Source organism: Chanos chanos, chromosome 16 (genome assembly GCF_902362185.1).
Source record: "Chanos chanos chromosome 16, fChaCha1.1, whole genome shotgun sequence".
In the NCBI taxonomy this organism is placed as follows: domain Eukaryota; kingdom Metazoa; phylum Chordata; class Actinopteri; order Gonorynchiformes; family Chanidae; genus Chanos; species Chanos chanos.
Genome location: NC_044510.1, coordinates 5,362,817 through 5,387,522, shown reverse-complemented (window position 1 = coordinate 5,387,522; position 24,706 = coordinate 5,362,817). Strand labels below are relative to the sequence as shown.

The window sequence follows — 24,706 nt, the reverse complement described above, 5'->3', positions numbered from 1 at the left end:
TTTTGCATAGAAATGGAACGGTGTAGCCTACTCCAAAAGTGCGAGTTCAGCATAGGATAAATACTCCATAAATCAATGCTCCCGTTTATTTACATTCTCTGCCGAGGAACTATTTCGGATTAATGCAGTCCATTCGACCTTTCTGTATATTTACGCATTTTTGTGCAAAACTCTGTCTGTCGGTTGGTCTCCTTAGGACTGGTTGAATCGTTACGGATATTTGTCCCCTTCGGATTCCAAATCGATGCGGCTTCAAACGAGAGAGGGGATAGAGCGTGCAGTCCGCAAGATGCAACGATTTGCCGGGCTAAAGGAGACCGGAATACTAGGTAACTCCTTCCTGACTGTGCAGTTTTCGTCTTTTCAAATTTAGACCTCTGTTGTTAAAATATTCCCGTGAAATTCTAGTTAATGATATATATATATATCATTAGAGTCATTATATATATATATATATATATATATATATATATATATATATATATATATATATGCACACACACACACATATATAATCTTTCTGTACTTGTACTTTTCTCAATGAGACTTTCATATGTGAATCACAGATAACATCTCTCTCTCTTTCTCTCTCGCTCTCTCTCTTCTCCCCCTAGACAATGCCACTCTCGCTGTGATGTCAAAGCCTCGCTGTTCTCTCCCAGACATCCTTGGTTCAGAAGACCTGCTAAGGAGGAGGAGGAGGAAGAGGACAATTAGGAGGAAAAAAAGATATGTTTCATCCGGACTGAGCTGGACCAAGACCAATCTCACATGGAGGTGAACACATCTGTGTGACTCCCTTCCCAACACATCATAACCACGGCAACCCTTGTAGCATAAGTGGAGATGGCATGAATTAAGAGAAATTACTTCTGAGCTATGAACAGTTTCATATAAGCTTAAAGCATTTATTCATTCGTTTATCCATCCATCATCCATCTGTCCATTCATTCATTCGTTCATTCATTCATTCATTCATTCATTCATTTTTCTCATTTATGGTTTCGTTAAAGATGAACTTTCACGGATTAACATATCCTTGACAAGTAGTCTATCATTTAAAACCCAAATTTCATGACTCATTTTCCTCTTTACTTCTCCATTTACTCCCTCTGACCTTCCGTCCAGTGTGTCTGGCTCTCCATCTTTATCTCCCCATCTAACCCCAGAAACAGTGCAGACCATTCTCTCGTATGCTTTTAAAGTGTGGGGTGATGCCACTCCCCTTAATTTCAATATGCTCCGCCCCTATTCCAATGGACCTGCCCACGAGGCAGATATCAGGGTGTCCTTCGCCAGCGGTTACCATTACGACGGCTATCCGTTTGACGGTGCAGGTGGCACGCTTGCTCACGCTTTTTTCCCGGGAATGGGCGATATCGCAGGCGACACACATTTTGATGACGAGGAAACCTGGAGCCATGGTGGTGGTAAGTGTTTGAGTTCCTTAAGATAAGAAATGGTTTCATAAAATAAATAAATAAATAAATAAATAAATAAATAAATAAATAAATAAATATGCATCATTTAAATCTTAACTGATGAACATTACAGGGCTGCATTAAGCTCTGTATTTTAGGGAAATGATTCTGGAAATACGTGTTTTTACAGAATGGGTGGCAGCCCTGATTGTCACACTTGCATACAGTATATTCATAAATTTGTAGATCAACTCAATTAGATACAAATATTACATTTATTTGTATTGGTGTTCTAATTTCTGTCTAGTTGCATTTTGTAGATATTATACTGTAATCCCCCATATCTGTCTCTCTCTCTCTCTCTCTCTCTTTCAGATTACAGTGGGAGCATAGATCTGTTTACAGTGGCAGTGCATGAGTTTGGCCATGCTCTAGGCCTGTCTCACTCATCTGCTCATCACTCCATCATGAGGCCATTCTATGAAGGTTACGTGGGAGATATTAGGAGTTACACTCTCCCTGCTGATGACAGACTGGGCATTCAGGCAATATACGGTACACACACACACACACATATACACACACACACATATACATACACATCCACTGTTGTAGATGGACCATGGTGTCATCAAATACATGGTGTCAAAAGCTTCGCTTTTTTTTGGTCACTTACAGGAAAGAGAGAAACTTTGCACATAGTTCCTCCTGTGGCTGCACCCACACCCAGGTTTCCAGATCCCTTCCCTCCAGAGAAAACCAGGTAAGCACCACGATAATACTGATGATGAATGACACAAGTACGGTTATGATAATGATGATAATGGAGGTCAAGTGGAATGGTCCAAAACCAGGACGGGAATCCAGTTGATGATTGGCTATGGGGTACACACACACAAATGTAGAGATCAGTTTCTGATTACTGAAATTGACTGCGACTTAACATTAGCAATAAACATGGTTTTGAATGACAGTTAGGTGTTTCTTGGTGATGATGACGGAAATGGTGAAGATTATGATGATGATGGTGTTGATAATGGTGGTGATGTTGATGATGGCGGTGGTGGTGAAGGTGGTGATGATAATGATGATGATGATGATGACGATTTGTCCTACTAGCCCAGATCCCTCTTTACCAGATCGCTGTCAGGGTGGATTTGATGCCATTGCCAACATCAGAGGAGAGATATTTTTCTTCAAAGGTATGAGTTACACTTACATGCTGTATCTGTTGTACCCATCACTATGTAATCCCTTTATTCTCTCTATTCACCCCCTAATTCTCTTAATCTCTCTCTCTCTCTCTGTAACTGTCTTTGTCTCTGTAACGGTCTCTCTCTCTTTCTCTCCACGTCAGGGCCATTTTTCTGGAGAGTTCAGCAACTGGGCACCTTGATGTCGACCTCTCCTGCTCGGATCGAGAACTTCTGGAACGGTCTTCCCCCTAGGCTACAAAAAATCGACGCTGTATATGAAAGAACAGATGGGCAGATAATCTTTTTCATTGGTGAGAGAAATATACCGTTTTATTTTTTTTTCAGCTTTGTCAATGCATGGCTTGTGCTTTTGATCATTGAGAATAACCTTAAACATAATTTGAAGTCAGTACACCATAACTATTTCTTTTCATTTCTCATTTAGAGAAAATGTTTTCTCCATGCTCATTCTACTGTGAGCGTACGCCTTAACCAAGCAGACAACTGAAACAATTTTCGTGGCGTCGACTGAGTAAACATTTTAAATAGATGGAATGCTCGAGCGACAGCCTTGAAGTTGAGGACGACTCGTCTCATTCAAATTTGTATATATTTAAAATTGAAAAGAAAGAAAAAAACTTCTGTACTGACTTGATTCAGTTTTCTTTCAAGCTACACTGTGACACAAACCACACCAAGGTACAAACTGAACCATGAGCAGGGTGAACTGTTACTTTCCCGGAATTCACTGATGTAAGCGCATGACTTTCTAGGAAGAACTTTACAGGAAGCAACAAGAAGCAGCAGAGTTTATACACAGCAAATGTGGCAGGAGTCAGGATGTTTGCAAAAACTATTTGTGAGAGGACATGTGGATTATGTGTATTATAGAAACACGATTCAGTTTTCCACAGTATTTGGCTGACCTATTTGGAAATGTTCCTCGTAAATTACTGAGAAAATAACAAGGTTAAATACAGAAGGGAGCAATGACGGGGGCCAACACTGAACCACACTGGCCAAATCTTTCGTGTGACCTAATGATCTCCCGTAGAACATTCACTTCATATCATCCTGACCTGGGATTCCCTTCTAGGTAACCAGTACTGGATGTTCGACGGACGGAACTCCCTCCCCAGTTACCCCCGACCCCTGGCGGACTGGGGGATACGGGACGTTTCTGGACGGGCCCCAGAAAGTGTTGGGGCTGTTTTTGTGTGGCCACACAATGGAAAGACCTACCTGTTCAGCAAAGGTGCATTCTGGAGGTTTGACGAAACAGAAGGGAGGAGGAGGCTGGAATCAGGCTACCCCAAACCAGTCTCTCTTTGGACAGGCATGCCATCAGAACCAGATGATATCGCCATCTTGCAGAATGGTTAGATTTTGGTCCTATTTGAATAGCATAAAGCTAAGATACCGTACAGTCCCATTCAGCCTATGTGCTGTCATCCATTTTGGTTAGTTAGAAGAAATGAGCTTGCCCAGTTGGCCCTTCCTTGCTAGTCCCTTCCCTGGGAAGCCCCACTGGGAAGTTTGAACTTACTTAAAAAACCCGAACCTTGACCCTGAAGCCTTAAATAATTACAGGCTGATCTCTAATCCCCTGTTTCTTTCAAAAGTACTTGAAAAAATTGTAGCTGCTCAGCTGATAGCCCATATGTCCTCTAACAGTCTGTTTGAAATATTTAAGTCAGGCTCTCTTGGTTTAAGTCTTATCTCTCTGAGAGAAAGCAGTGTGTCCACTATAATAATGACCTCTGAATACCGTAAGCTTAACTATGGTGTTCCTCAGGGATCAGTCCTTGGCCCTCTTCTATTCTCTATTTACATGCTCCCTTTGGGTGACATTATTTGTAGTTACAACATTAACTTCCATTGTTATGCTGACGATACTCAGATTTTCTTACCTATCCATGACTGCTCTGAATTGGCCAACCTTGAGGCATGTCTTTGTGCTATTAAGGGTTGGATGTCTTCAAACTTCCTGATGCTTAACGCAGGCAAGACTGAAATGCTGGTCTTTGGTCCCCCTACGCACAAGCATCTTTTTAGTGATCTTACCCTAAATTTTGACAACTGCATCATCTCTCAAAACTCTTAAGCTAAAAACCTTGGTGTGATTTTTGACTCTACTCTCTTGCTAGTCACTCATATCAAGAACACAACCAAAACTGCCTTTTATCACCTCCGTAACATTGATAAAATTAGGCCCTTTCTAAGTATAGTTGATGCAGAAACCATTGTTCACGCATTCGTCACGTCTCGCCTCGATTGCTGCAATGTTCTTTACTCTGGCCTGCCTGCCTCTAGTACCAATAGTCTTCAGCTAGTCCAGGATGCTGCTGCTAGAATTCTGACCAGAACGAAGAAGTTTGATCACATTACCCCTGTCCTGGCTTCCCTTCATTGGCCCAAAATTCATGCAAGGGCAGATTTTAAGGTCCTCTTATTAACATAAAATTTTACATGGGCTTGCGCCTTCCTACCTGTCTGACTTAATTACACCCTATAACCCACCTCGCACCCTTCACTCTTAAGATTCTGGACTATTAGTCATTCCAAGGGTTAAAAAGAAGTCCGCTGGCAACCGAGCCTTTTCCTACCGCTCTCCCTTCCTCTGGAATGGTTTACCTACAGAAGTTAGAGAGGCAAACTCTCTCAATACCTTTAAAACGAGACTAAAGACTTATCTATTTTCTCAAACTTATGCATAATATAATTTTGATTTGACTTTGTTATAGACATGTAAAGTCCTTTGAGACTATAAATAGTGATATTGGGCTCTAAATTAACTTATTATTATGACTTGTTTAACTGTTTAATGTAACTTTACTTTGGTCTTCAATTATTATTTTGGAACACTTATAAAACTTATAACAATGTCATCTCCTTATCATGCAGGAGATACTTGTTTCTTCAAGGGGACCTTCTACTGGGTCTTAAAAAGAGGTGAAATGGACCAGGAGACTGTCAGTCAAAAATCCATTGCAACTGATTGGATGAAATGTGATATTCGCCCTCAAGAGAACCCACTAAAACCCGACTGTCCTCTTGATACGGCTGCTACACTGCTGATATCTCATTGGACAATCACACTGTCTGTCTCTTTGGTTATGATTGTCTTGTTTTATTAATCATTTTGTACCTTATCATCATCAGGGAAGTTCATGTGTTTTATGTCCATTTTTTTTTTTTTTTTTTACATCTGACAAACTTTTAATAATAATAAAAAAAATGAATTAACAGTTTTTCTAACTTTTTATATCACAGTGCTGACGATAACAACTCTGCTGCACACCATCTGAACCTGTATTAATCAAGACATTTTCATATAATATCTTACGACCTTTTAAAAATGCATACACTGAATTTCCCCCTGCACATTTCATGGCTTTGATCCCATCGCTTCGATCACAATGCACAAACACCACGCAGTTATGACGCTCTTGAAGATTTTCGAGCGCAGGTCTGGGAAACGTAGTTTTCCCTCTTCTGCATGGTGTTCTCGCGTGGTCCGACAGAACTGATGTCACAGTTCACCGTAGCTACGTAGCTACTTCGTTTTTGTCACACGCGAATAAAGACTAATTCTTTTAGGTGTGACTTTTCTCCTTTTTGAAACACAGACAGATACAGTTTGGTGGCTGGCAGTATAATCTCCTTTTTCGTTGACTCCCTTTACAGGGAACAAAGAGGTAAGTCAAGAAGCCAACGTGTTTGCCATTCTCTTTCGCTAGCTAGCTAAAGTGGCTAACCGTGGTTAGTGGGAAACAGTTCTCTTTTTCCTCACCACGTTGTAATTGGGGTGTACACTCGACACCCAGCCTTTTGAAACCCTCTGGTTCTCGGTATTTGCCCTCTAATTAATGTAGATATTGTTTAGCACGGGTATTTTCGTGCTAGAGATTAGTTAAGTTCGCATAACTCTGTTAATGCTAGTAGCCAGACAGCAAGGCCCTCTCGCAAGCTCAGCATTCAGCGCCTTTTTTGCCAAGATTTGGTCTGAGTCTAGAGCGCGTCACATTGTAATGATAAATTGTTTAACTCTGTGGAAGACGATGATACTGATTTAACATCGTGTTAGTGTTTGCACATGTTTACTTACCTTACGCTGTAACCGAGCACTGTTTGATGACAGCCAGCTATGTCTTCCTTGTAGGTATGTTAGAAGTATAGTAAATAAAAATGTCCCTCGCTGTTAAATGAGCGTGTTGTCGGTTACCTAGTATTGTATACTGTTTAACATGACGTATTAAAATTTACATGTTAAGTTTTGCTTAATTCGCTAAATTTAGAGCCCAGCGCATGGACTTCATAGGAGTTTTTGCCCTTAATGCGATTGGCAAATCCTTATGGATCAGGAAAGCGTCTCCATGTTGACTACTTGCTGCGTAGTTTTCAGAGGCATGGAACAAACTCGTTGAATACAACACTGAGGGCTGAAACCCATTTTTTACGGCCTCGCATATGTTCGGATTAAAATGGTGGTCGTCTTAAGCGAGTCGTCAAACTCTGTGCTTTATTCGATAACTGTCCCTTTTCACCTGTTGGATCAGGTCTTCAGTCTCTTACAAGTGTTAAATATAAATGCGCAGCCCTGAAATTCTAAAACACCGGATACATTGCTGTCGTATCATAGAGCGCCAAGACAACCAAATGATCCTGATCGAATTGTTTTGAGATTTTATGAGGCTCGGTTTCTACACTGTTTCTTTCGCTGTCTCCTCACGTTCCGCTTCTCTCTATTTATTCCTCCTTTCCATCCATCCCTCTACCCAGACTAGAGATGTACAACGGAATTGGACTGACAACGCCGCGAGGCAGCGGCACGAACGGCTACGTGCAGCGAAACCTGTCGAGTGTGCGGGTGAAGCGCACGAGGGATGAACGAGGCGGAGAGAAGGACGAAAAAGATCGAGAGAGGCTAGAGAGCCAGTTGAACAGGCAGCCCAATGCTGACATCCTGGAACACCAGAGGAAGAGACAACTGGAGGTCAAATGCGCGGAACTACAGGACATGATGGAAGAGCAAGGGTAAGAAAAGAGGAGAGTTCAGTACTTGGTCCCGAACCTCATTTTGCATTTATCAATCCAAACTACGTTGTAGTTATGTTCCTTTACAAGAAACAGCTATGGGATGAAGATGAATTAAAGAAATTAAGAAATCTCTATATATAGGGTGGGAAAGTAGGCAAGGTAAGGCAAACATTAAACGTTAACTGTCAGGTGTGGCACTGGATTGCGAAGCCATTTTAATTTTAGGTCAACCCTTGCTCTCACAAACTTGATTTAGCAAATCAAGGGCTTGGTAATTAGCTGATGAGTTGAATCAGGTGGTTTGGAGCAGATGGAGATACTGGGTATCCAGAAACACACTGGGAAACATCGACTTAAGAGTCTTTCAAGGAGACTAACCCCCTCCTGTTCTTTGGTTGGTCCTCAGGTATTCAGCTGAGGAGATAGAAGAGAAGGTGAACAGTTTTCGTCTGATGTTACAGGAAAAACACGAGCCCCCACCTCCCTCCAATGAAAGACCATTGTAAGTGCAACTAAAACGCCGTGTTCGTCTATATTGATACCCGTCAAATAAGACATGAGAAAACAGCGTGAATGGTTTTTAAACTACTGTCGTTGGTTCCTGCTACCCAGGTCGGTTCGGCTCTGACCAGCGTTTAAAAATTGTATGTTATTTTTATTTGTTTATTTTTGCTGGTCAGCCAAGTGTCCTTGCCTAAGATTTTTTTTTTTACTGATGTGTTTCCATCGAATGTGAAGGCTTTCACTCACCACCTCACTACACTTATGCCTTTATTTATACTTTTCTTTCTGATTTTTATATCTATCTATCAATCTATCGAGCCATCTATCTATCTATGTAGCATTATAAAAAGTGGTTATAGAGCAATCTTTCCATTTATTCAGCACGTTCCAACAAAGAAATTTTGATTCCCCCCCCTCTCTCTCTCTCTCTCTCTCTCTCTGTCTCTCTCTCTCTCTCTGTCTCTCTCTCTCTCTCTCTCTCTCTCTCTCTCTCTCTCTCTCTCTCTCTCTCTCTCTCTGGCTGTCTCTCTCTCTCTCTCTCTCTCTCTGGCTGTCTCTCTCTCTCTGTCTGTCTCTCTCTCTCTCTGTCTGTCTCTCTCTCTCTCTCTCTGTGTCTCTCTCTCTCTGTCTGTCTGTCTCTCTCTCTCTCTCTCTGTCTCTCTCTCTCTTTCTCTCTCTCTGTGTCTGTCTCTCTCTCTGTATGTCTCTCTCTCTCTCTCTGTGTCTCTCTCTCTCTCTCTCCCTCTGTCTGTCTCTCTCTCTCTCTGTGTCTCTCTCTCTCTCTCTCCGTCTCTCTCTCTCTCTCTGTGTCTCTCTCTGCAGAGTAACAGAGACCCACGCTCTGGCTGCGGCTAACCAGGAGAAGAATGAGCGTCTGAGAGAGGCCTTCGGCATCGGCTCTGACTATGTCGACGGCTCCTCCTTCCATCCTGAGCGCAAGGAGCGAGAGAGGGAGAAAAGGGAGCAGGAGAGATTGGAGCGGGAGAGGCAACAACAACAGAAATACCAGTGAGTGCAGGGAGAGAGGGATGGATGGACGGAGGGATGGAAGGAGGGATTTTGAATGACATTGGACTGAATAAGAAAGTCAGATGATTCTGTGCATATATGTGTGTGTGTGTATGTGTATGCAATATATATATATATATATATATATATATAATATAAATAAATATATATGTAGAGAGAGATAGAAAGATACACACATTGTGTCTTCAGCGGCGTAAAGTGTCTCTCTCTTGTTTTCGCTTTCTCCCAGGCTTCTGGAGGATGACTCTGATTCCTCACCTCCCCGAAAACAAAGCAGAAAGAAGAAGAGAAGGAAAAACAAAAACAGAGACAGGTAAAAAGAACGAAAGAAAGAAAGAAAAAGCAAATGGTGGACAGCAGGTGTCTTGTACCTTTTTAAACATGTGATGATTACTGAATGAATAGATTAACGGAGCTGACTTCCATCCCTCTCTCTCTCTCTCTCTCTCTCAGTTCGGAGAGCCCTTCCCCCTCTCCGCAGAGGGAAAAGAAAAAGAAGAAGAAGAAGAAAAGGTAACCTTTTTATTCTAAATGTCTTCATTTCTGTGAGCGTGACAACATTGCATCTCCCTGTGGAGCTGCACCAAGATGCCTTTGTTATGATCATCGTTGCATTTTGTGTCCTACGTATGACAGTGTATGAAACTTCTATGCATGTTAACAAAGTTGTGGTTCTTCTTGTTTTTTTGGGGGTTTTTTTGTGTAGAGAGGAGTCTGTGGAAAAGGACAGAGACAGGTAGGTCTAACGTACACTGCACAGATCTTCAAAGTGTGTGTGTGTGTGTAAATGCTAGCATGTGTGTATTCAACTGAGTTGGGACATTTTCTCCTTTCCATCAGCTCCTCAGATGGACGTCAGACGTCAAAGCGAAAGAGAAAAAGAAAACGAAGTGAAAACGACACCCCTCCCCCCTCAAAGAGCCAAAAACGGCGTAGCGCCTCCTCCAGCTCTGCTCGCAGGTACCTAGGGATCAAAGGTCAAGGGTTAGTGAACCTAATGGCACCCAAATCTAGAGCATAGTTTCTCTGAGGGTCTCACTGGTCAAAGGTTTTTTTTTTACTTTACTGTTAAACCTAATTCAAATGCACAGTTCCATGATTGGATGAGAATCCGAGAATATCAGTCACAGTCATTCAGACATTTGTATGTGCTTTCAGCCAATCCCCTTCACCACTGAGAGAGAGGCAGCAAAACCAGCCAATCAGGAGAGCTGATGAAGACAGGAGGGCAAAGAGTCCCGACCGGAGGGCGAGGAGTCCCGACCGGAGGGGGCGTGATCGTAACGACAGTCCACAGAGGAAGGGCGGCAGAGAGGTAAGACCACTTTGATTGTCTGGGATTTTACTTTGAGAGGCACCTTTTCTGTGCACAGTTTGGAGGAGCTTTGAATCCAATCTATCTTTCTCTCTCTCTCTCTCTCTCTCTCGCTCCAGAGATCTCCAAGACGCCAGAGTTCTCCTGAGCGCAGCGGGAGGGACAAAGAAAGAGAACGAGAAAAAGAACGAGCGAAAGACAAACCTCAGAGAGGAAGGCACGACTCATCATCCCCCTCTCCCCCACCGCAGGAACGACAGAGAGACAGAAGACAAAGGAGTGAAGAGAGGGAACGCGAGAAAGGGGCGGAGAGAGAAAAACCCCCGCAAAGGAAACGACACGATTCTTCATCTCCCTCTCCTTCACCTTCTCCGAAACGCCAGAAAGACAGGCGACAGAGGAGTGAAGAGAGAGAGCGAGAGAACGAGAGGAAAACCGACCAGTCTCGTAAACGACACGACTCCTCCTCGTCCCCCTCTCCATCTCCACCGAGAGGGAGAGAAAGAAGAGGACGAAGTGGTGAGAGGGAACGAATGAAAGAGAGAGGAGCCTCCCCACACGTGACGTCCGACAGAGGAAGAGAGAGGGACGGAGGTAGAGAAAGAGAGCGACAGAAGGACAGGGAGAGAGGGATGTCACCGCCCGGTCGAAAAGATAGCAAGGGGAAAGAAACCGACAGAGGGCGAGAGAGAGGGAGACACCCGTCCGGCGACTCCACCTCCCCTGTCTCACGCTCCCCCGTTCCAAACGGAAGACAGAAAGAGAGGGAACGAGAAAGGGAAAGGGAGGAACAGAGAGAGAAAGACAGAGAGAGAGAAGCGAACAGGGAGCGAGACAGACAAGACGAGAGGAGAAAAGAGCGGGAGAACGAGAGGGAGAGAGAGGGCGACAGAGGAAGAGAAAAAGAGGGACCACGATCCGCCAGGCACCCCTCCTCCTCTCTCGGCGCCCCGTCCGAGGAACGCCATCCGGGGAGAGAGAACGAGACCGAGAGGGGGCCGGAGAAAGAAAGACGCGGGGCGGAAAACGAGAAAAAAGACAGAAGACTGGAAGAGGAGAAGAAGCAGAACAGGGCACGAGAGAGCAGCCCACCAGAGAAAGAGAGAGAAAAAGAGCGGGTGAAAGACAAAGAGAGAGAGAAAGAGAAGAGGAAAGAGAAAAGTACGGCAGCTAGCAGCAGCAGCAGCAGTAGCAGCAGCAGCAGCAGCAGCAGCAGCAGCGAGAGTGACAGCGACAGCTCGTCCTCGTCATCTTCGTCATCCGGTTCCTCGTCTTCCTCCTCTTCGTCCTCCTCCTCCGACGAAGAAAAGAAGACTCCCAAAGAGAAAAGCGCGTCTAGGAAAGAGGGCCCTCGCTCTTTCGTCTCCCCAGCACCCGTCCCTCAACGAGAGCAGGAAAACGGAGGTAGAGACAGAAAGGAGCACGGGAAAGAAAGATACACGCCCACCGAGAGGCAAACCCCGCCCCCCACGACCAAGAGGCAAGCCCCTCCTCCTACCGCACGAGAAGAGGTCAGGGAGAAGCGAGGGAAAGAGCGGTACACTCCAACCGAGAGGAAGAGTGCAGCTTCATCCTCCTCTTCGCCTCCCAGAATGACACAGAGGGACAGCCACTCGGAGAGAGACAGAGGGAGAGAAAGAGACAGAGGGAAAGAGAGATACACCCCTGCGGAGGTGGACAGCTCCAGCCCACCCCCAACATCTCCTCAGAGAGGCCGAGAACAGGCTGCGTCGGGCGGAGACCGCTACACCCCTACAGATGCCTCAAAGGCCCGACCTAGAGACTCAGAGAGGGGTAGAGAGCGAGGAAAAGAGAGGTACACGCCTTCCGAGTCGGAGCGCGAACCGCCTCGCCCTTCGCCCAGGAGGGAGCGGGATGCGGAGAGAGAAAGAAAGAGGAGATCTGGAACTCCGCCGTCACCGCGGGGGAGAAGGGAGGAGGATTCACAGGGTTTCAAACGCACGGCGTCTCGGCCGTCTCCGCGTCGGACGCCTCCGAGGCAGTACCAGGACCGACAGCGTTCGCCGAGCCCACGACGGACCGCGCGGAGAGCCTCGCCTTCCCGGTCGCCGCGGCGAAACTCCTCGCCTCCGCGGAGAGACCGTAGCCGAGACAGACAGAGAGAGAGGGACAGAGAAAGAGACAGGGAGCGGTCGCGAGAGAGGAGGATGAGGAGTAGCAGATCCCGAAGCCCACGAAGACGTAGCCCCCCCTACAGGTGAGAAATAGGAACGATCATACATTGAGAAAACCATGTTAAAGCACAGCCCTTCAGCGGATCCATTCATAGCCTTATTCCTAAAGAAAAGAAACAACTTGTTTTACTTTCACTTTAGTCTTTGACAGTGCTTGGCTGAATTTTTTTGCATTTGATTGTCTTGGGTTCATTTTTTTCTCTCATTACTTATTTATTTTTCCTTTTTTCTTTCTTCCACCACCAAGGTCGCGTCGATCCCCCTCTCCGCCTCGTCGGAGGAGGAGTAGCCGTTCGCTCTCCAGAGAGCGAGAAAGAGAGAGGGAGCGAGAGAGAGAGAGGGAGCGAGACAGAGAAAGGGAGCGAGAGAGGGAACGGGAGCGAGAGAGAGACCGAGCACGAGAAAGAGAACGAGAGCAGGAGAGAGAGAGAGAGAGGGAACGAGAAAAAGAGAGAGAGAGGAGAGAGAGGGCGCCCCCCAGAGATCCCACGCCACCTCGCCGCTCCCCCTCTGCCTCCTCCACCTCCTCTTCCTCTTCCAGTTCGTCATCATCCTCAACTTCTGAGAAAGAGCTGGAGAAAAAGACCAAGCCCAGTTCAGAGAAAGAAGGCCGGACGTCGAGAGAGAGTGGAGAAAAGGAGAGAGAGAGGCAGGTAGAGAAGAGGACAAAGCCTCCTTTGTCTTCCTCGCCTCATCGTCCTTCCAGCCAGTCGGATCGTAGATCTCGATCTCGGGAACGTCAACCCCGCTCCAGGTCGCCTGGTGTCGGCCAATCAGAACGGAGAGAATCCTCACGAGGAAGGGCGAGAGACCAGTCACCATCTGCTCCGCCAGAGAACCATCACAACCAGCGTGTGGAGCAGCCGTCCCGGTCAGAGAACGCAGTGAATGGGAAAGCGGAAAAGAGGGCAGGCGACGAAGAGAAGAAAGGCAGAAGGAGCAGCTCCAGCTCCTCATCTTCATCCTCCTCCTCTTCGTCATCATCTTCTTCATCTTCATCCTCATCTTCATCAGACAGCTCTGACTCAGAGACAGAGCAACAGAAGAGGTAAGAAACGATGGAGGGATGAATAAATGAATGGATGTATGGATGAAATGATGAACGAATGAGTGGATGGGTGGAAGGACGAATGACTGGATGTTTTGTTTTGTTGTCCAGCGGACTGGTGAAGGTGACTGTCAGGTATGTCTCTGATTCTAATGTTACCAGTTCAGGACCATTTAACGGTAGCTTTTGTTTCTCGTTGCTCCTTTGATTTCCAGTGACGGTAAAGCAGCGTTGGCCCGCCGGTCTTCTTCATCGTCCTCCGGAAGCGACAGAGAGGATAAAAATAAGAGGTATACTATATCATGGTGTCTGCCAGTCACTTTATAGTTTCCTTTGATTGACAGGGGAGCCGTCCAGTGAGCTAATGAGTTCTACTTGACTGTTTGTTTGTTTTCTCTAGCCCACCTCAGCGTAGAAGAGTACCAGCTGATTCGTTGAGGGATTCCCGCTCGCTCAGCTACTCTCCTCCAATGAGGCTTCGGCGAGCCGCGCATTCCCCGCCCACTCGCAGGTCAGTGGCATCTTTGACTCGACGGTGATTGTTCTGACGTCACGCGACGTCTCCAGTTACAGCCGTTCACGTTTCCTCTCTTGCTCTTTTTCTCAGAAGTGGCAGCAGAAAATCCAGAAGCAGGTCGCCAAGCAGCAGACGGAGAAGATGAATTGACTATACATTTCCCCGCCTGATCTTTGGTCTGCTCTTGGATTCTTGTCTCGGCACCTAACTGGACTGTACCATTATGTGGATAAGATCATGCACATGAATGATAAGGACATTGTGATCAGTCAATTAATGACACAAACGTGGAACATGTTTAAAAAAAAGAAAAAAACGACCACACACACACTGTCTCTCTCTCTCCCTTTCTCTCTCTCACACACACACACAGAGACACACACACACTCAGTTTTCAGCTTTAATGAATGGGGTTCGTACAGTTTACTTTTATTATGGTGTAACAAATGTGAGGGGGAGAGAAAAGGGCACACTGAGACACACACATACACACAGAGTAAAATGTAACAGTGCTCTTCTCTGTCCTGCACACATTGATCTGAATGTAGATATACCCTCTGTAATTTGGTTATCACTGACTGGACAATGTGCTGTTTCCATGTATGTGAGTAGAATCTTTTTTTTTTTTTCTTTTTGTTTTTCTTTGTGAAGAAAAAAAAACAGTGAATGATAATAAAAAGTCAGTTGTATCTTCATGCCTGGCTTCTGTGTGTTTTCCCTTTAATTCTTCCTTTTTGTGAAGCATTTGTATTTGCATCTGGATCGTACGGCCGAAAGAGGGTTGAGAGAAGAGGCATACTATAGTACACGGTCAGTCACTTTTTAGTTTCCTATGACTGAGGAGAATTGTCCAATGAGCGGCGGTTCTCCAACACACAGAACATACAGCTAACGTAATAGCAACAATACCCAGCAAGCTTTGGGATGGACGCGCTCTCCTTGCGTCATATTTCGGCGACGAACGTTTGAATGAATTGAGAAGCGCAAAAGAAGAATCGCACGAAGAGAGCATTGAGGGGGAAAAATAGTGGTTTTCTTGTACAGTTACGAAAATATATCGGTCTCTAGTGGCAACATGGGTCCAACAGAGGTAAACTTGTTTATATGATCAAGCACGATGGAGAGAAAGTTCGTATTACAACCCCCAATGCGGTAGCAAATTCAGCAACAACATACTGTCTGTTATCTTGATCAACAAAAAAATTTGGTTTAAATTTTACAGTTTTAGCCAGATGCTCGGTACTGTCTTTGATAGACCGAATCTGCATTTAGGTTGTTTGAAAACTGTACTCGAGACGGCGATTTGATGGATTTTAAACAACAACTATTATACGCCTATTAAGGATGACTATCATACGAATGTACTGACAACTCTATATCATGTCTGGTTCCAGCTTCTCCATATGTCCGTCTTCTCCCAAAGTTTCTCTCCGTGTGGTCGATTCCTTGCAGCGGGAAACAACTATGGAGAGATTGCGGTGTTCAGGTACGGAGGGAAGCCGACACTAGAGTCCATTTTTGTCAGTTGAACCGTAATCGCCTTTAGAATAAAAGTTATTTGTTAACTACAAAAAGGACGTGTGCTCATGGCTTGACTACTAAGATGCCAGAAGCACATACGGGCATTTAGATATGTACGGTCTTTCAAACAGTCTAGAACACATATGAGAGGTTTCAAAACAAAGTCCACGTTGTACGTTTAGCTCACAATAAAATATACGTACATGTCATTATGTAATTTGGTGTTCTCGGGTTCAGGCATGACGTTGAAGTTACCTCAAGAAAATCTAGTAAAAACACCTTTAAACTTCAGACTATGCCGTCTAAGTGAGTTGGATTGTGTGTAAGAAAACTTTGCCATTGGCAACCAGTGTTGTGCTCTGTTGTCCCTTTTTAGCCTGTCGGCTGCCCTGAGTCCTGATGCTACAGACATGAGCAAGAAACCCATCCTTACTTTCACGGGTCAGTCGTAAAACCTCACCATTGTGCCACTTTTCTGTACATTTCTTTCCCTTAGTTTCAGACTCAAAAATCTCATATCTTCAAAAAAAAAAAAACAGTCACCAGTAGGTTCTACTCTCACAGCTGTCTTACTCAAGTAAAACAGCTTGTCTCTAGAAAGAATGGAAAGAATGATATATATGAACAATAAAACTATTCACTTCTTCATAATAACTGTTCTCTCTGTCCACCTATCAGCTCACAAAGGTCCCGTTTTCTCTCTTCTATCCACGGACACTCATCTTCTGAGCGCCGGGAACGGAGAGATAAGCGCCTGGAGCTGGGCGGAGCTCACCAAGAGGGTAGGGATTGGGAGTTGTTTGGGAATTGTGTGGAATATAGTGGGAGGCAGAAGGAGCTGCATGGTGTAAAGCAGGGTTTGCAGACCCCCCTTTTTGTTGTTGTTGTTGTTGTTGTTTTTTTCTCTGACCTGACCCACTGTATTTTCAGCCCCCCGCAAACGCGTGCCAATGTAATTGTCTTATTGATAGAATATCTGACGTTACCCATCGCAAGGCCTGCGCAGAATTTCAGCCGTCAGTGACTGAATTTCCACAGGCGTCTAAATTATTTCGGTCACTGTCTTAGTGGAGTGTTTTTGACTTTCTGAAAGTGCCTGAAACAATGAAAAAAAACCCCCAAAAAACCTGATGCAATCTCAAAATGTTTTTCACACATCCACATTAGCATTGGACGGTATGATTTTCAATACTGTCAAAAATACAGACGCTCCTCTTTCTATTAAACTCATATTGGGATGTTGTATTGAGGCAGGGTGACCAGGCGTCTCGCTTTGCGTTCTACTGCACAGCATTTTGACCCTTTGTCCCGCATCCCGCATAGTGAGATAATGTCTGGCATTTTCATTGGTCGTTTGGTTTTTAATTGTCAGAAATAAGAACACTGCGTTCTTTTACCCGCACTGCACGTGAGCTGCTTATGTCGTTGCAGAGTAGTTTCTACTCTATTCAATAGCGCCGCGTCAAAAGCAGCAACCTGGCTCATACGAATGCAACATAGCCGAGCTTTTCTAACAGCCTGGCTTTCATCCAATGGCTGAAAAGAGAGCAGTGAAGGCGGTCATTGAGAGGCTGTGATGGCCGTCAATCAAACTGTGCAGGCCTGGGGCCGGTGAAACCAAACTTACACAAACTTTGCAGCTGTGAAGGTAAAACGTACCAGGCGACCTTGTGGCTGCAGGGAAAAGAAAATGTTCTTTTAGTAAAGAATGGGTTCCGACATATTCCTGGGTTTTCTTACTTAACTTTTTTCCAGTTAAGGAATAGTAAAATTACATTGGCCTACTCGTTGCGACATTTTATGCTTCCGAGCGATATCACATATGATTGCGGTAACATTTCGAATGACAACAAACACCTATACTTTGTCCTCTAGTCCAGTGTTTCTCCATCCTGCTCCTGGGGGACCCCTGCTCTGCATATCTTCTAGCTATCCTTGCTCAGAACACACCTGATTAGCGTGATTAAAATGCTCTTCATTAAATCAGGTGTGCTCAGCCAATCAAAAGTGCCGCTGATGAGTTCAGCCACGTAGGTGGAGCAGGGAAAGATGGAAAACGTGCAGAGAAGGGGTCCACCAGGAGCAGGACTGAGAGACGCTGCTCCAGTCGATTCCACAGCGCGCCAGTTAGGCCATGCAACATCCCCTCCCTCGTATACAACTGTATAGAATAAAAGAAATCCAAGGTAAGCTGTACGACATGAAAAAAATAAATGCACAACGGAATCGATAATCGTCACGTGGTCGTAAAATTACCAGGGCTTTCAGGTGACCACTGGCCCGATTAACGAACGACTGATTCTCTTTACTTTCTTTTTTTTTTTTTTTTAACACAAATACGGTCATATACCGCGTACCCCGGTGACATCTCAGGAAGGTATGAAGGCATGAAAAAATAGATACTGCCCAAGCCTAATTCACATTGTCTATAGGGCTGTAATGGCGAGGTGCTCAGAGAGGCGGCCTAGTAATTGGAGGTTTGTGAGTGCAAAACCACAAGCGTGACAGCCACTAATGTGGCCTTGAGGAAGGCATTTTAGTCCTGAGTCATGACACGAATATCGATCACTCTAAACCGCTTGGATGAAGAGCATCTGGCAAAGAAATAAACACACACACATAAATAAACGTAATCGCTTTTAAATAAGCCAAACTGACCTCAGTATGTGGCCATATTTTTCCCCTGACCTTTATGTTAAATGGTTGGTAATGGAATAACAGTTGGAGTGGTGCAATCCGATAATTATTCAACTAATTCTGTGGAAAAAAGGCTGTATAGACTTCTTGATGACAGAGGAAAAGGATACGTGTATTGAAGTTGGTCTCAAAAAGTTGAGTCCCTGCTTGTGTGTAGCTGAGTTTTAGAACTCATACGGTAGGTGTGTGTTTGTCTCTCTTTCCCCACAGACCACCAAAGCTGCATGGACACGGAGACCCAACTACAAGTAAGATTATTAAGAGTAAACCGTGTGTGTGCGTGTGTTTGTGTGTGTGTTTGTGTGTGTGTGTGTGTGTGTGTGTGTGTGTGTTTGTGGTGGGGGTGGGGTTGGAGGGGCTTCAGAATAACAAAGTCATATGAGTGTGTGCAGTTTGTGTATTATTACCATGTAAGTAAACAACTTCAAATTTTCCATCTTTTCAGAACCAGTCTTGAAATCCCGGAGATCAACGACATGATCATTAATCCAAAAGCAAGTACAGATCTCTCCCTCTCTCTCTCACACACACACACACACACACGCTCACACAGACATAGACACATACACACACCTTCACATACTTCTATACTCACTCCATCTCTCTTTTTTACAGGACAATAGTTTGGTTGTTGGTGGAGGAGACAACGACATTCATATTATGGACCTGGAAAGCGGTGTCTTTAAGGTTTTATAGTTACCCATTTAACGTTCTCTGAATCTTTTAAACGAGCTTACTTACCCAAACCGTCTTAAATTATAAAAATGTATAACAGGCTCCTACATTAAGACTGATATCCAAATCAGGCTATAGCTCTAATTATTTCATATTTATCCACAACTGTATGCAGTGCTGTATTCAGCAAATCCCTTTCTTTCTTTCTTTCTTTCTTTCTTTCTTTCTTTCTTTCTTTCTTTCTTTCTCTCTTTCTTTCTTTCCTCCTTTCTTGCTTTCTCTCTTCCTTGCTTTCCTTCTTTCTCTCTTCCTTTCTTTCCTTCTTTCTCTCTTCCTTTCTTTCTCTCTTCCTTTCTTTCCTTCTTTCTTTCTTTCTTTCTTTCTTTCTTTCCTCCCTCCAGTCTGTGTTGCAGGGTCATACTGATTATATCCACTGTCTGGCATTCAGAGAGAGGGAGGGGGAGATTTTGTCTGGGGGGGAGGATGGTGCTGTGCGGATGTGGGGTGAGTGACAGTCTTTGTAGAACTGCTTGTCCACTGGCTAATTAAAAAAAATGAAAGTTTTCTTATTCGTAAATGGCTTTGATCTCCAAACCTAGACAGTCGGACGGGCCAGTCGGTGCACTGCATTGAGGTGTTTAATTACGAGGTGAGAGTCGTGGGTCAGACACATCGAGCCTGAGACGTAGAGGCAACACTAAAACATTTACGTTTTTTCCCCCCTCTAACATGTGAACTAACTTCTTTTTCGTTTTTTTGTGCGCGACGGGATAGGAATGTGCCCGCCCACAGTTTGGGAAGTGGATCAGCTGCCTCACGACTGACTCTGATTGGATGGTGAGTGGAAAAGACTGCATTTTGATTGGTGGAGAAGGGCGAGGGCGGGGCGGGGGGGGACAGTTGTCTCTGTTGTTACTCTGAGCCCTCATAGAGATTGTCTGGTGTGAAATTACGCGGGCTTGTCTGTTTTTAAACACAGCTATCAAACTCTCAATCAGTACAGCGGTTACCTCAGGCTACCGCATGTATGGGCCACAGAGACGCAATGTCTGCACATGATAACATTATAAAGTGTCTATCTTTTCTCCCCCCTTTCTTGTTCTCCTTTCTTTCTCTTTCTTTCCTTAGCTTTGTGGAGGAGGCCCATCTCTCTCTCTCTGGCACCTCCGTTCCCTGTCTCCTACCTCCGTCTTCCCTCTCCCTGGCTGTCAACGGCAAGCTGCTTTCCACCAGGACCTGGTGAGGTTATATTTTTTGAGGAGTGTGTGCTGTTGACAGAAATATCTACATCTACGTCTATGCAGTTTTTACCAGTTCCAAAAAATAATCACATTGTCTGCGGTAAGATGAATCAAGTGTGTCCAATACAATGAGTCTTCTGTACTCAAATTGGGAGAACAGCTTGAAGATTACAGTGTATGTGTGTGTGTGTGTGTGTGTGTTTAGATCCTCTCTGTAGGTGAGGGTCCCTATGTATCACACTGTCTTCAGGGAGGTGATGTAAAAGCACAGATCCCCTGCACACCATCCTCTCTGAACACACTGCAACTAAACACCAATAGCAATGAACACAGGGTGAGTTCAGTCAACACAACACACAGCTAAGCAACCAAGTTGTAAAATCTGTTTTACTAATGGCTTAACAACACTGCAGCTGCAAAAACTTTGATACAATCAATACAACTCATGAGACCTGTTCTAAATTTTGTTTTGTTCTTGGTGTTCCAGGTCTTGACTGTAGGGGGCAGCAGTCACGAGATTGATGTTTTTACCAACCTGTCCTACAGAGCATTCTCCCTCTCATTTTAGGAGTGGCTATTGCAAACATTCCAGTTTCATACACACTCACACTCACACACACACATACACACATACACACACACACACACACACACACACACACACACAGAGGGGATTTCTACTCTGTTTCATTTGTACTTGCAGTCTTCTTTCTGTTTCACATACATATTTAAACAAGTGTTTTCCAGTACCATTTCTAGAGACTGGCACTGTTTCTGTACTTTTTTTTTGGCTATGTGGATCCCCAACTAATTATATGTATCTAACTGTTCAATCAGGATTAGTATTGCTGAAAATTCTTCCAGTTATATTGGAAATGACACTGGAAAACACTTCTTTAAGTCATGAATCACAGATATCAAGTACATCACAATGTATTTTTATAATAAAATATTTTGATCATTTTTCAGTGGGTGTAACTAGTTTATTTTTTTCCTCAAGGAAAATGATTCAAACAACCAAAGTAGTTCTCAACAGTCGTCCAAATTCTGGTAAACAAATTAATTTTGGGCTTCGGGGTAAATTTCAAAAGCATGTGAAAAGCCTTAGGGATCCCGACGTCGATCGCCAGGGTTGGGAAAAGGAAAAAGAACGAAAGAAAGAAAGAAGGAAGGGAGGGAGAAAAATGACACATGATGACTGTGAGGGTGACTCAACATTCAGGTAGGACGGCCTCAAGCGGCCAGTGAACCCTCCGGCCACTTGGAGCCTCCGAAGTTTCCTAAGACAATGGTCCCGCTGATCAGACGCTAATGTGGGGCTCGTGACCAGTGAATGACCATCTGAGTTTACCGTCTCAGCAGTTGGACAAGTCTTAATCAATCTGCAAGACGTCTCCTTGAGGTATACGATGGGATAACGCTTTTTGCCAGTCACCTTTTGGCTTGCTGCTAAACAGATAGCTAGTGACTTATCTCTAAGTAAGTGCATAACAACAATTGCAGTCAACTTTTCATTTTTTACTCGGATACCGTCAAAGCTAGAGATCTGCCGTAAAGTGTTAGTTTAAAAAGTAGAGGGCTTAGTTAGTGATAGAAGTGGGCGATGTTAAAGCCGCTAGCTTTGATGGCTAACGATTTCAGAGGGGATTTCTTCAGCAACATCCCAGCTTTAGAAACAGGAACGTTAATGTTTGTGTATTCCAGGTGAAACTGCTCTAAAACAGGTTCTCGAGATGGATTTTACTTGGTTTTGAAGAATAGTTGCATGTGTCGCTTTATCCGGTCGTCTGTCATTGTCATTGAGCTTTTGGGGGAAAGTACGGGCTGTTGATTTAATCAGATAAGAGATCCAAATTTTACCTGTTGTGTTTTCAATGATACTTGATAGTTAACGTTATTATAAAATCGGTGGAATAATGAAGTCGGTTAACATGAAGAGGTGTCAGCTCTTTCTTGGTTTCACATGCATTTATTACAAACGGCGATGGTTTCGGTGATTGTTTAGTTGACTTTTGGCTTGTTTTGGCAAAGTACGTTTTGATGGGTCAGTTTTAGTTTCCACATCACGCTCCTGACCGATAACGAATTAGCAAAATGCTCCAATCCAAATTTACAATTTTTTCATTTTATTAGACTTCAAAACGATCTTGTTCGTGTGCAGAAAATGTGACGAGGTGTATTTTCACTTAGATATGCAGCCAATCCAAGAACAAGTCCGGCCCTTCCTGTTTTTGTGGAAAAAATTAGTCTCTTTCGATGTGCATGGTTTCGTCCGAAACGTTTAAACTGCATGTTTTAACCCTTCTATTTGTAGAAAGTCAGACCCACACGCTTGAGAAAGAATCACGTGTTCACCTTAACGTAATCTACTGGGCACCGTGCGTTGCCCAACTATATAAACACGTATAGGTCGCATACTTAACAGTGTAGGCGTGGTGCGCCTTATTTAATGGTTGTGAGGGGAAAGGCGGTGGGTATAGTTCGGGCAGGTTAAATTTAGTGCCACAGCTGTTGTTCAGCGAAACAGAGGGGCGGGTGGGGTATACCAGACTTTTATTGTAGATTGGAATTATGGAGTTTCTGTCTGCCCCCTCTCTCCAGGTGAACCCAAAAGTTTTCGAGTCTAATATAATATCTGTCTTTTTCTCCCCAGGTAGGGAGTTTGTCAAGGAACTGGATACACAGAGGTACACTATTGGAATAGCTTGTTTTCGTTTTGTTTTGTTAAAACAAAACAAACAAATGTAAAAACTGCCTTCCATCACAGACACCACCAGAGAGTTGCAGACTGGACCGGTAAAGAACGAGAGTAGAAAAAGAGCAGACAAGTCATGCTTTGCTTCAGCGGGCAGAAGGAGGAAGTGCGTTTCGTCAGTTCTTCCTCAGAAGACGAGATTGCGTCGTCGTGACAGGCAGCAAAATGAAATGAGATGAGAAGTCAGAAACAAAAAAAAAAAAGAACTGGAATGTCTGTTTACTGATGTTTACAACGGTTGTATCATTGTGATCATTAGATTCCTGCAACACTCATTGCATTCCGCAGGACGGATGATATAACCCAAACACTTACCTTTTAGATCTACTGATCTCAAGTCGGGGTAGCTCGATGCTGATTCCGCGGCAGAGCTGCCCTCTGTTTGCACTAGTGTTGATGCCAGTGAGAGAGATTTCTGTCTCTGCCTTTGAATGTGGAGCCAAAACAAACGACAAAGGAATTCTGGGAATACCACTGAACCTTTGGGAATGTAACTGGGAATAACCTGTGATGGGTCTGGATTTACCACTGGGATAAACTGGGAGCGACACACTGAGAACACTGGAATCTACATATTACAGGGAATACTATGGAACACTGAGAACACCTGTATTGGAAGTATTCTGTAATGAACTGTCTTTGCATCGGAATTCTTAAACATCTGGAACACTTTCATTGAACTGGAATTCTCAGACTAACTGGAAAAGCTATCATATCCAACTTTTTCAACACAGTTAATTTAAAATTATATAAAACAAAACAAAACAAAAACTAATTCTCCGACTCTACTGATCGGCCTGCAATTACATCGACCAAGATTACAACTAGACTGATCTACGAGGACAACTGTAAGAAAAAAGACTGTCTGAAAACTGGCATCGTGTCTAATCTGACCCGGACGCACAAACAGGCTACGTAGCATTATGGCAGGAAAAGATTATCACCACCTCTTCAAATTGCTCATCATCGGTGATTCAAGTTAGTGTTATTCAATTCTCAGTTCCTCTCCTGAACAACTGTCATTTCCTGTGTCCAATATTTCTGCACACCTGTCACTAACCACAAAGTTCCTGTAAACCTAATACCTTTCTGCTTGTTTACAGACCTGCCAGTGTTTGCTGACAGTTTGCTGACAGTTCTTAACTGCTTCTCCTTGTTGGTTAGATAAATATGAAATTTTAAGATTCCCTACATGGTCATTCAAAGTGTCTCAGGAGACAGAGAGAGAGAGTTTCTGCAGAACATTCTTGTGCAACCATGTATGGTTTTGAGATTATCATTGTGGATTGATCTCTCATATTTGACACTACAGCATCACCAATTTTCTCTAAACCCCTGAAATACTCAAATTGACGTGTGACATCGTTCATTTTTCCTTAGTAGACAGAGAAAGATTCACAGGATTGACAGAGAACTTTGAGGAGAGTGTTGGTAACGCTCGTGTTGAAAGTGGAAGGAACCGTGAATGCTTGATTTGCTAAGATGAAAGAAATCCTCAAGAATGACTCATAGCTACACTGAATCCAAACTTCAAACATTGTTAAACTAAACT

The 24,706-nt window shown here is 44.1% G+C and overlaps 4 protein-coding genes across 5 annotated transcripts in view; all 4 read left to right on the top strand.

Moving 5' to 3' along the window:
• The first annotated feature begins 229 nt into the window (after window positions 1-229).
• On the top strand, window positions 230-6,357 carry LOC115829737 (matrix metalloproteinase-25-like). The gene is made up of 10 exons (XM_030793905.1): window positions 230-329; window positions 615-777; window positions 1,129-1,427; window positions 1,797-1,976; window positions 2,100-2,184; window positions 2,400-2,623; window positions 2,779-2,928; window positions 3,714-3,995; window positions 5,522-5,665; window positions 6,305-6,357. Exons 1-10 carry the CDS (start codon window positions 245-247, stop codon window positions 6,355-6,357), a joined length of 1,665 nt encoding a protein of 554 aa, XP_030649765.1. The 5' UTR covers window positions 230-244.
• On the top strand, window positions 6,166-14,572 carry srrm2 (serine/arginine repetitive matrix 2). Its single transcript, XM_030793904.1, has 16 exons — window positions 6,166-6,315; window positions 7,400-7,654; window positions 8,064-8,159; window positions 8,984-9,169; window positions 9,420-9,503; window positions 9,644-9,703; window positions 9,897-9,926; window positions 10,031-10,150; window positions 10,349-10,505; window positions 10,625-12,723; window positions 12,948-13,061; window positions 13,131-13,748; window positions 13,860-13,872; window positions 13,932-14,038; window positions 14,149-14,259; window positions 14,356-14,572. The coding sequence occupies exons 2-16, from the start codon at window positions 7,407-7,409 to the stop codon at window positions 14,408-14,410; spliced, it is 4,098 nt and encodes a 1,365-aa protein (XP_030649764.1). The 5' UTR covers window positions 6,166-6,315; window positions 7,400-7,406; the 3' UTR covers window positions 14,411-14,572.
• Window positions 14,573-15,292: 720 nt separating this feature from the next.
• Window positions 15,293-21,010, top strand: thoc6 (THO complex 6). The gene is made up of 12 exons (XM_030793223.1): window positions 15,293-15,355; window positions 15,660-15,751; window positions 16,163-16,227; window positions 16,465-16,568; window positions 18,694-18,731; window positions 18,929-18,977; window positions 19,099-19,170; window positions 19,560-19,662; window positions 19,758-19,807; window positions 19,933-19,995; window positions 20,287-20,397; window positions 20,887-21,010. Exons 1-12 carry the CDS (start codon window positions 15,341-15,343, stop codon window positions 20,965-20,967), a joined length of 843 nt encoding a protein of 280 aa, XP_030649083.1. The 5' UTR covers window positions 15,293-15,340; the 3' UTR covers window positions 20,968-21,010.
• Window positions 21,011-21,675: 665 nt separating this feature from the next.
• Window positions 21,676-24,706, top strand: part of si:dkey-16l2.16 (ras-related protein Rab-35) — an 8,158-nt gene continuing 5,127 nt past the window's right edge. The window contains exons 1-2 of one of the 2 annotated variants that reach the window (XM_030793227.1): window positions 21,676-21,801; window positions 23,053-24,132. In XM_030793227.1, the coding sequence (XP_030649087.1) occupies window positions 24,078-24,132 (55 nt within the window). In that variant the 5' untranslated portion in view covers window positions 21,676-21,801; window positions 23,053-24,077. The other variant, XM_030793228.1, reaches the window with a different exon arrangement.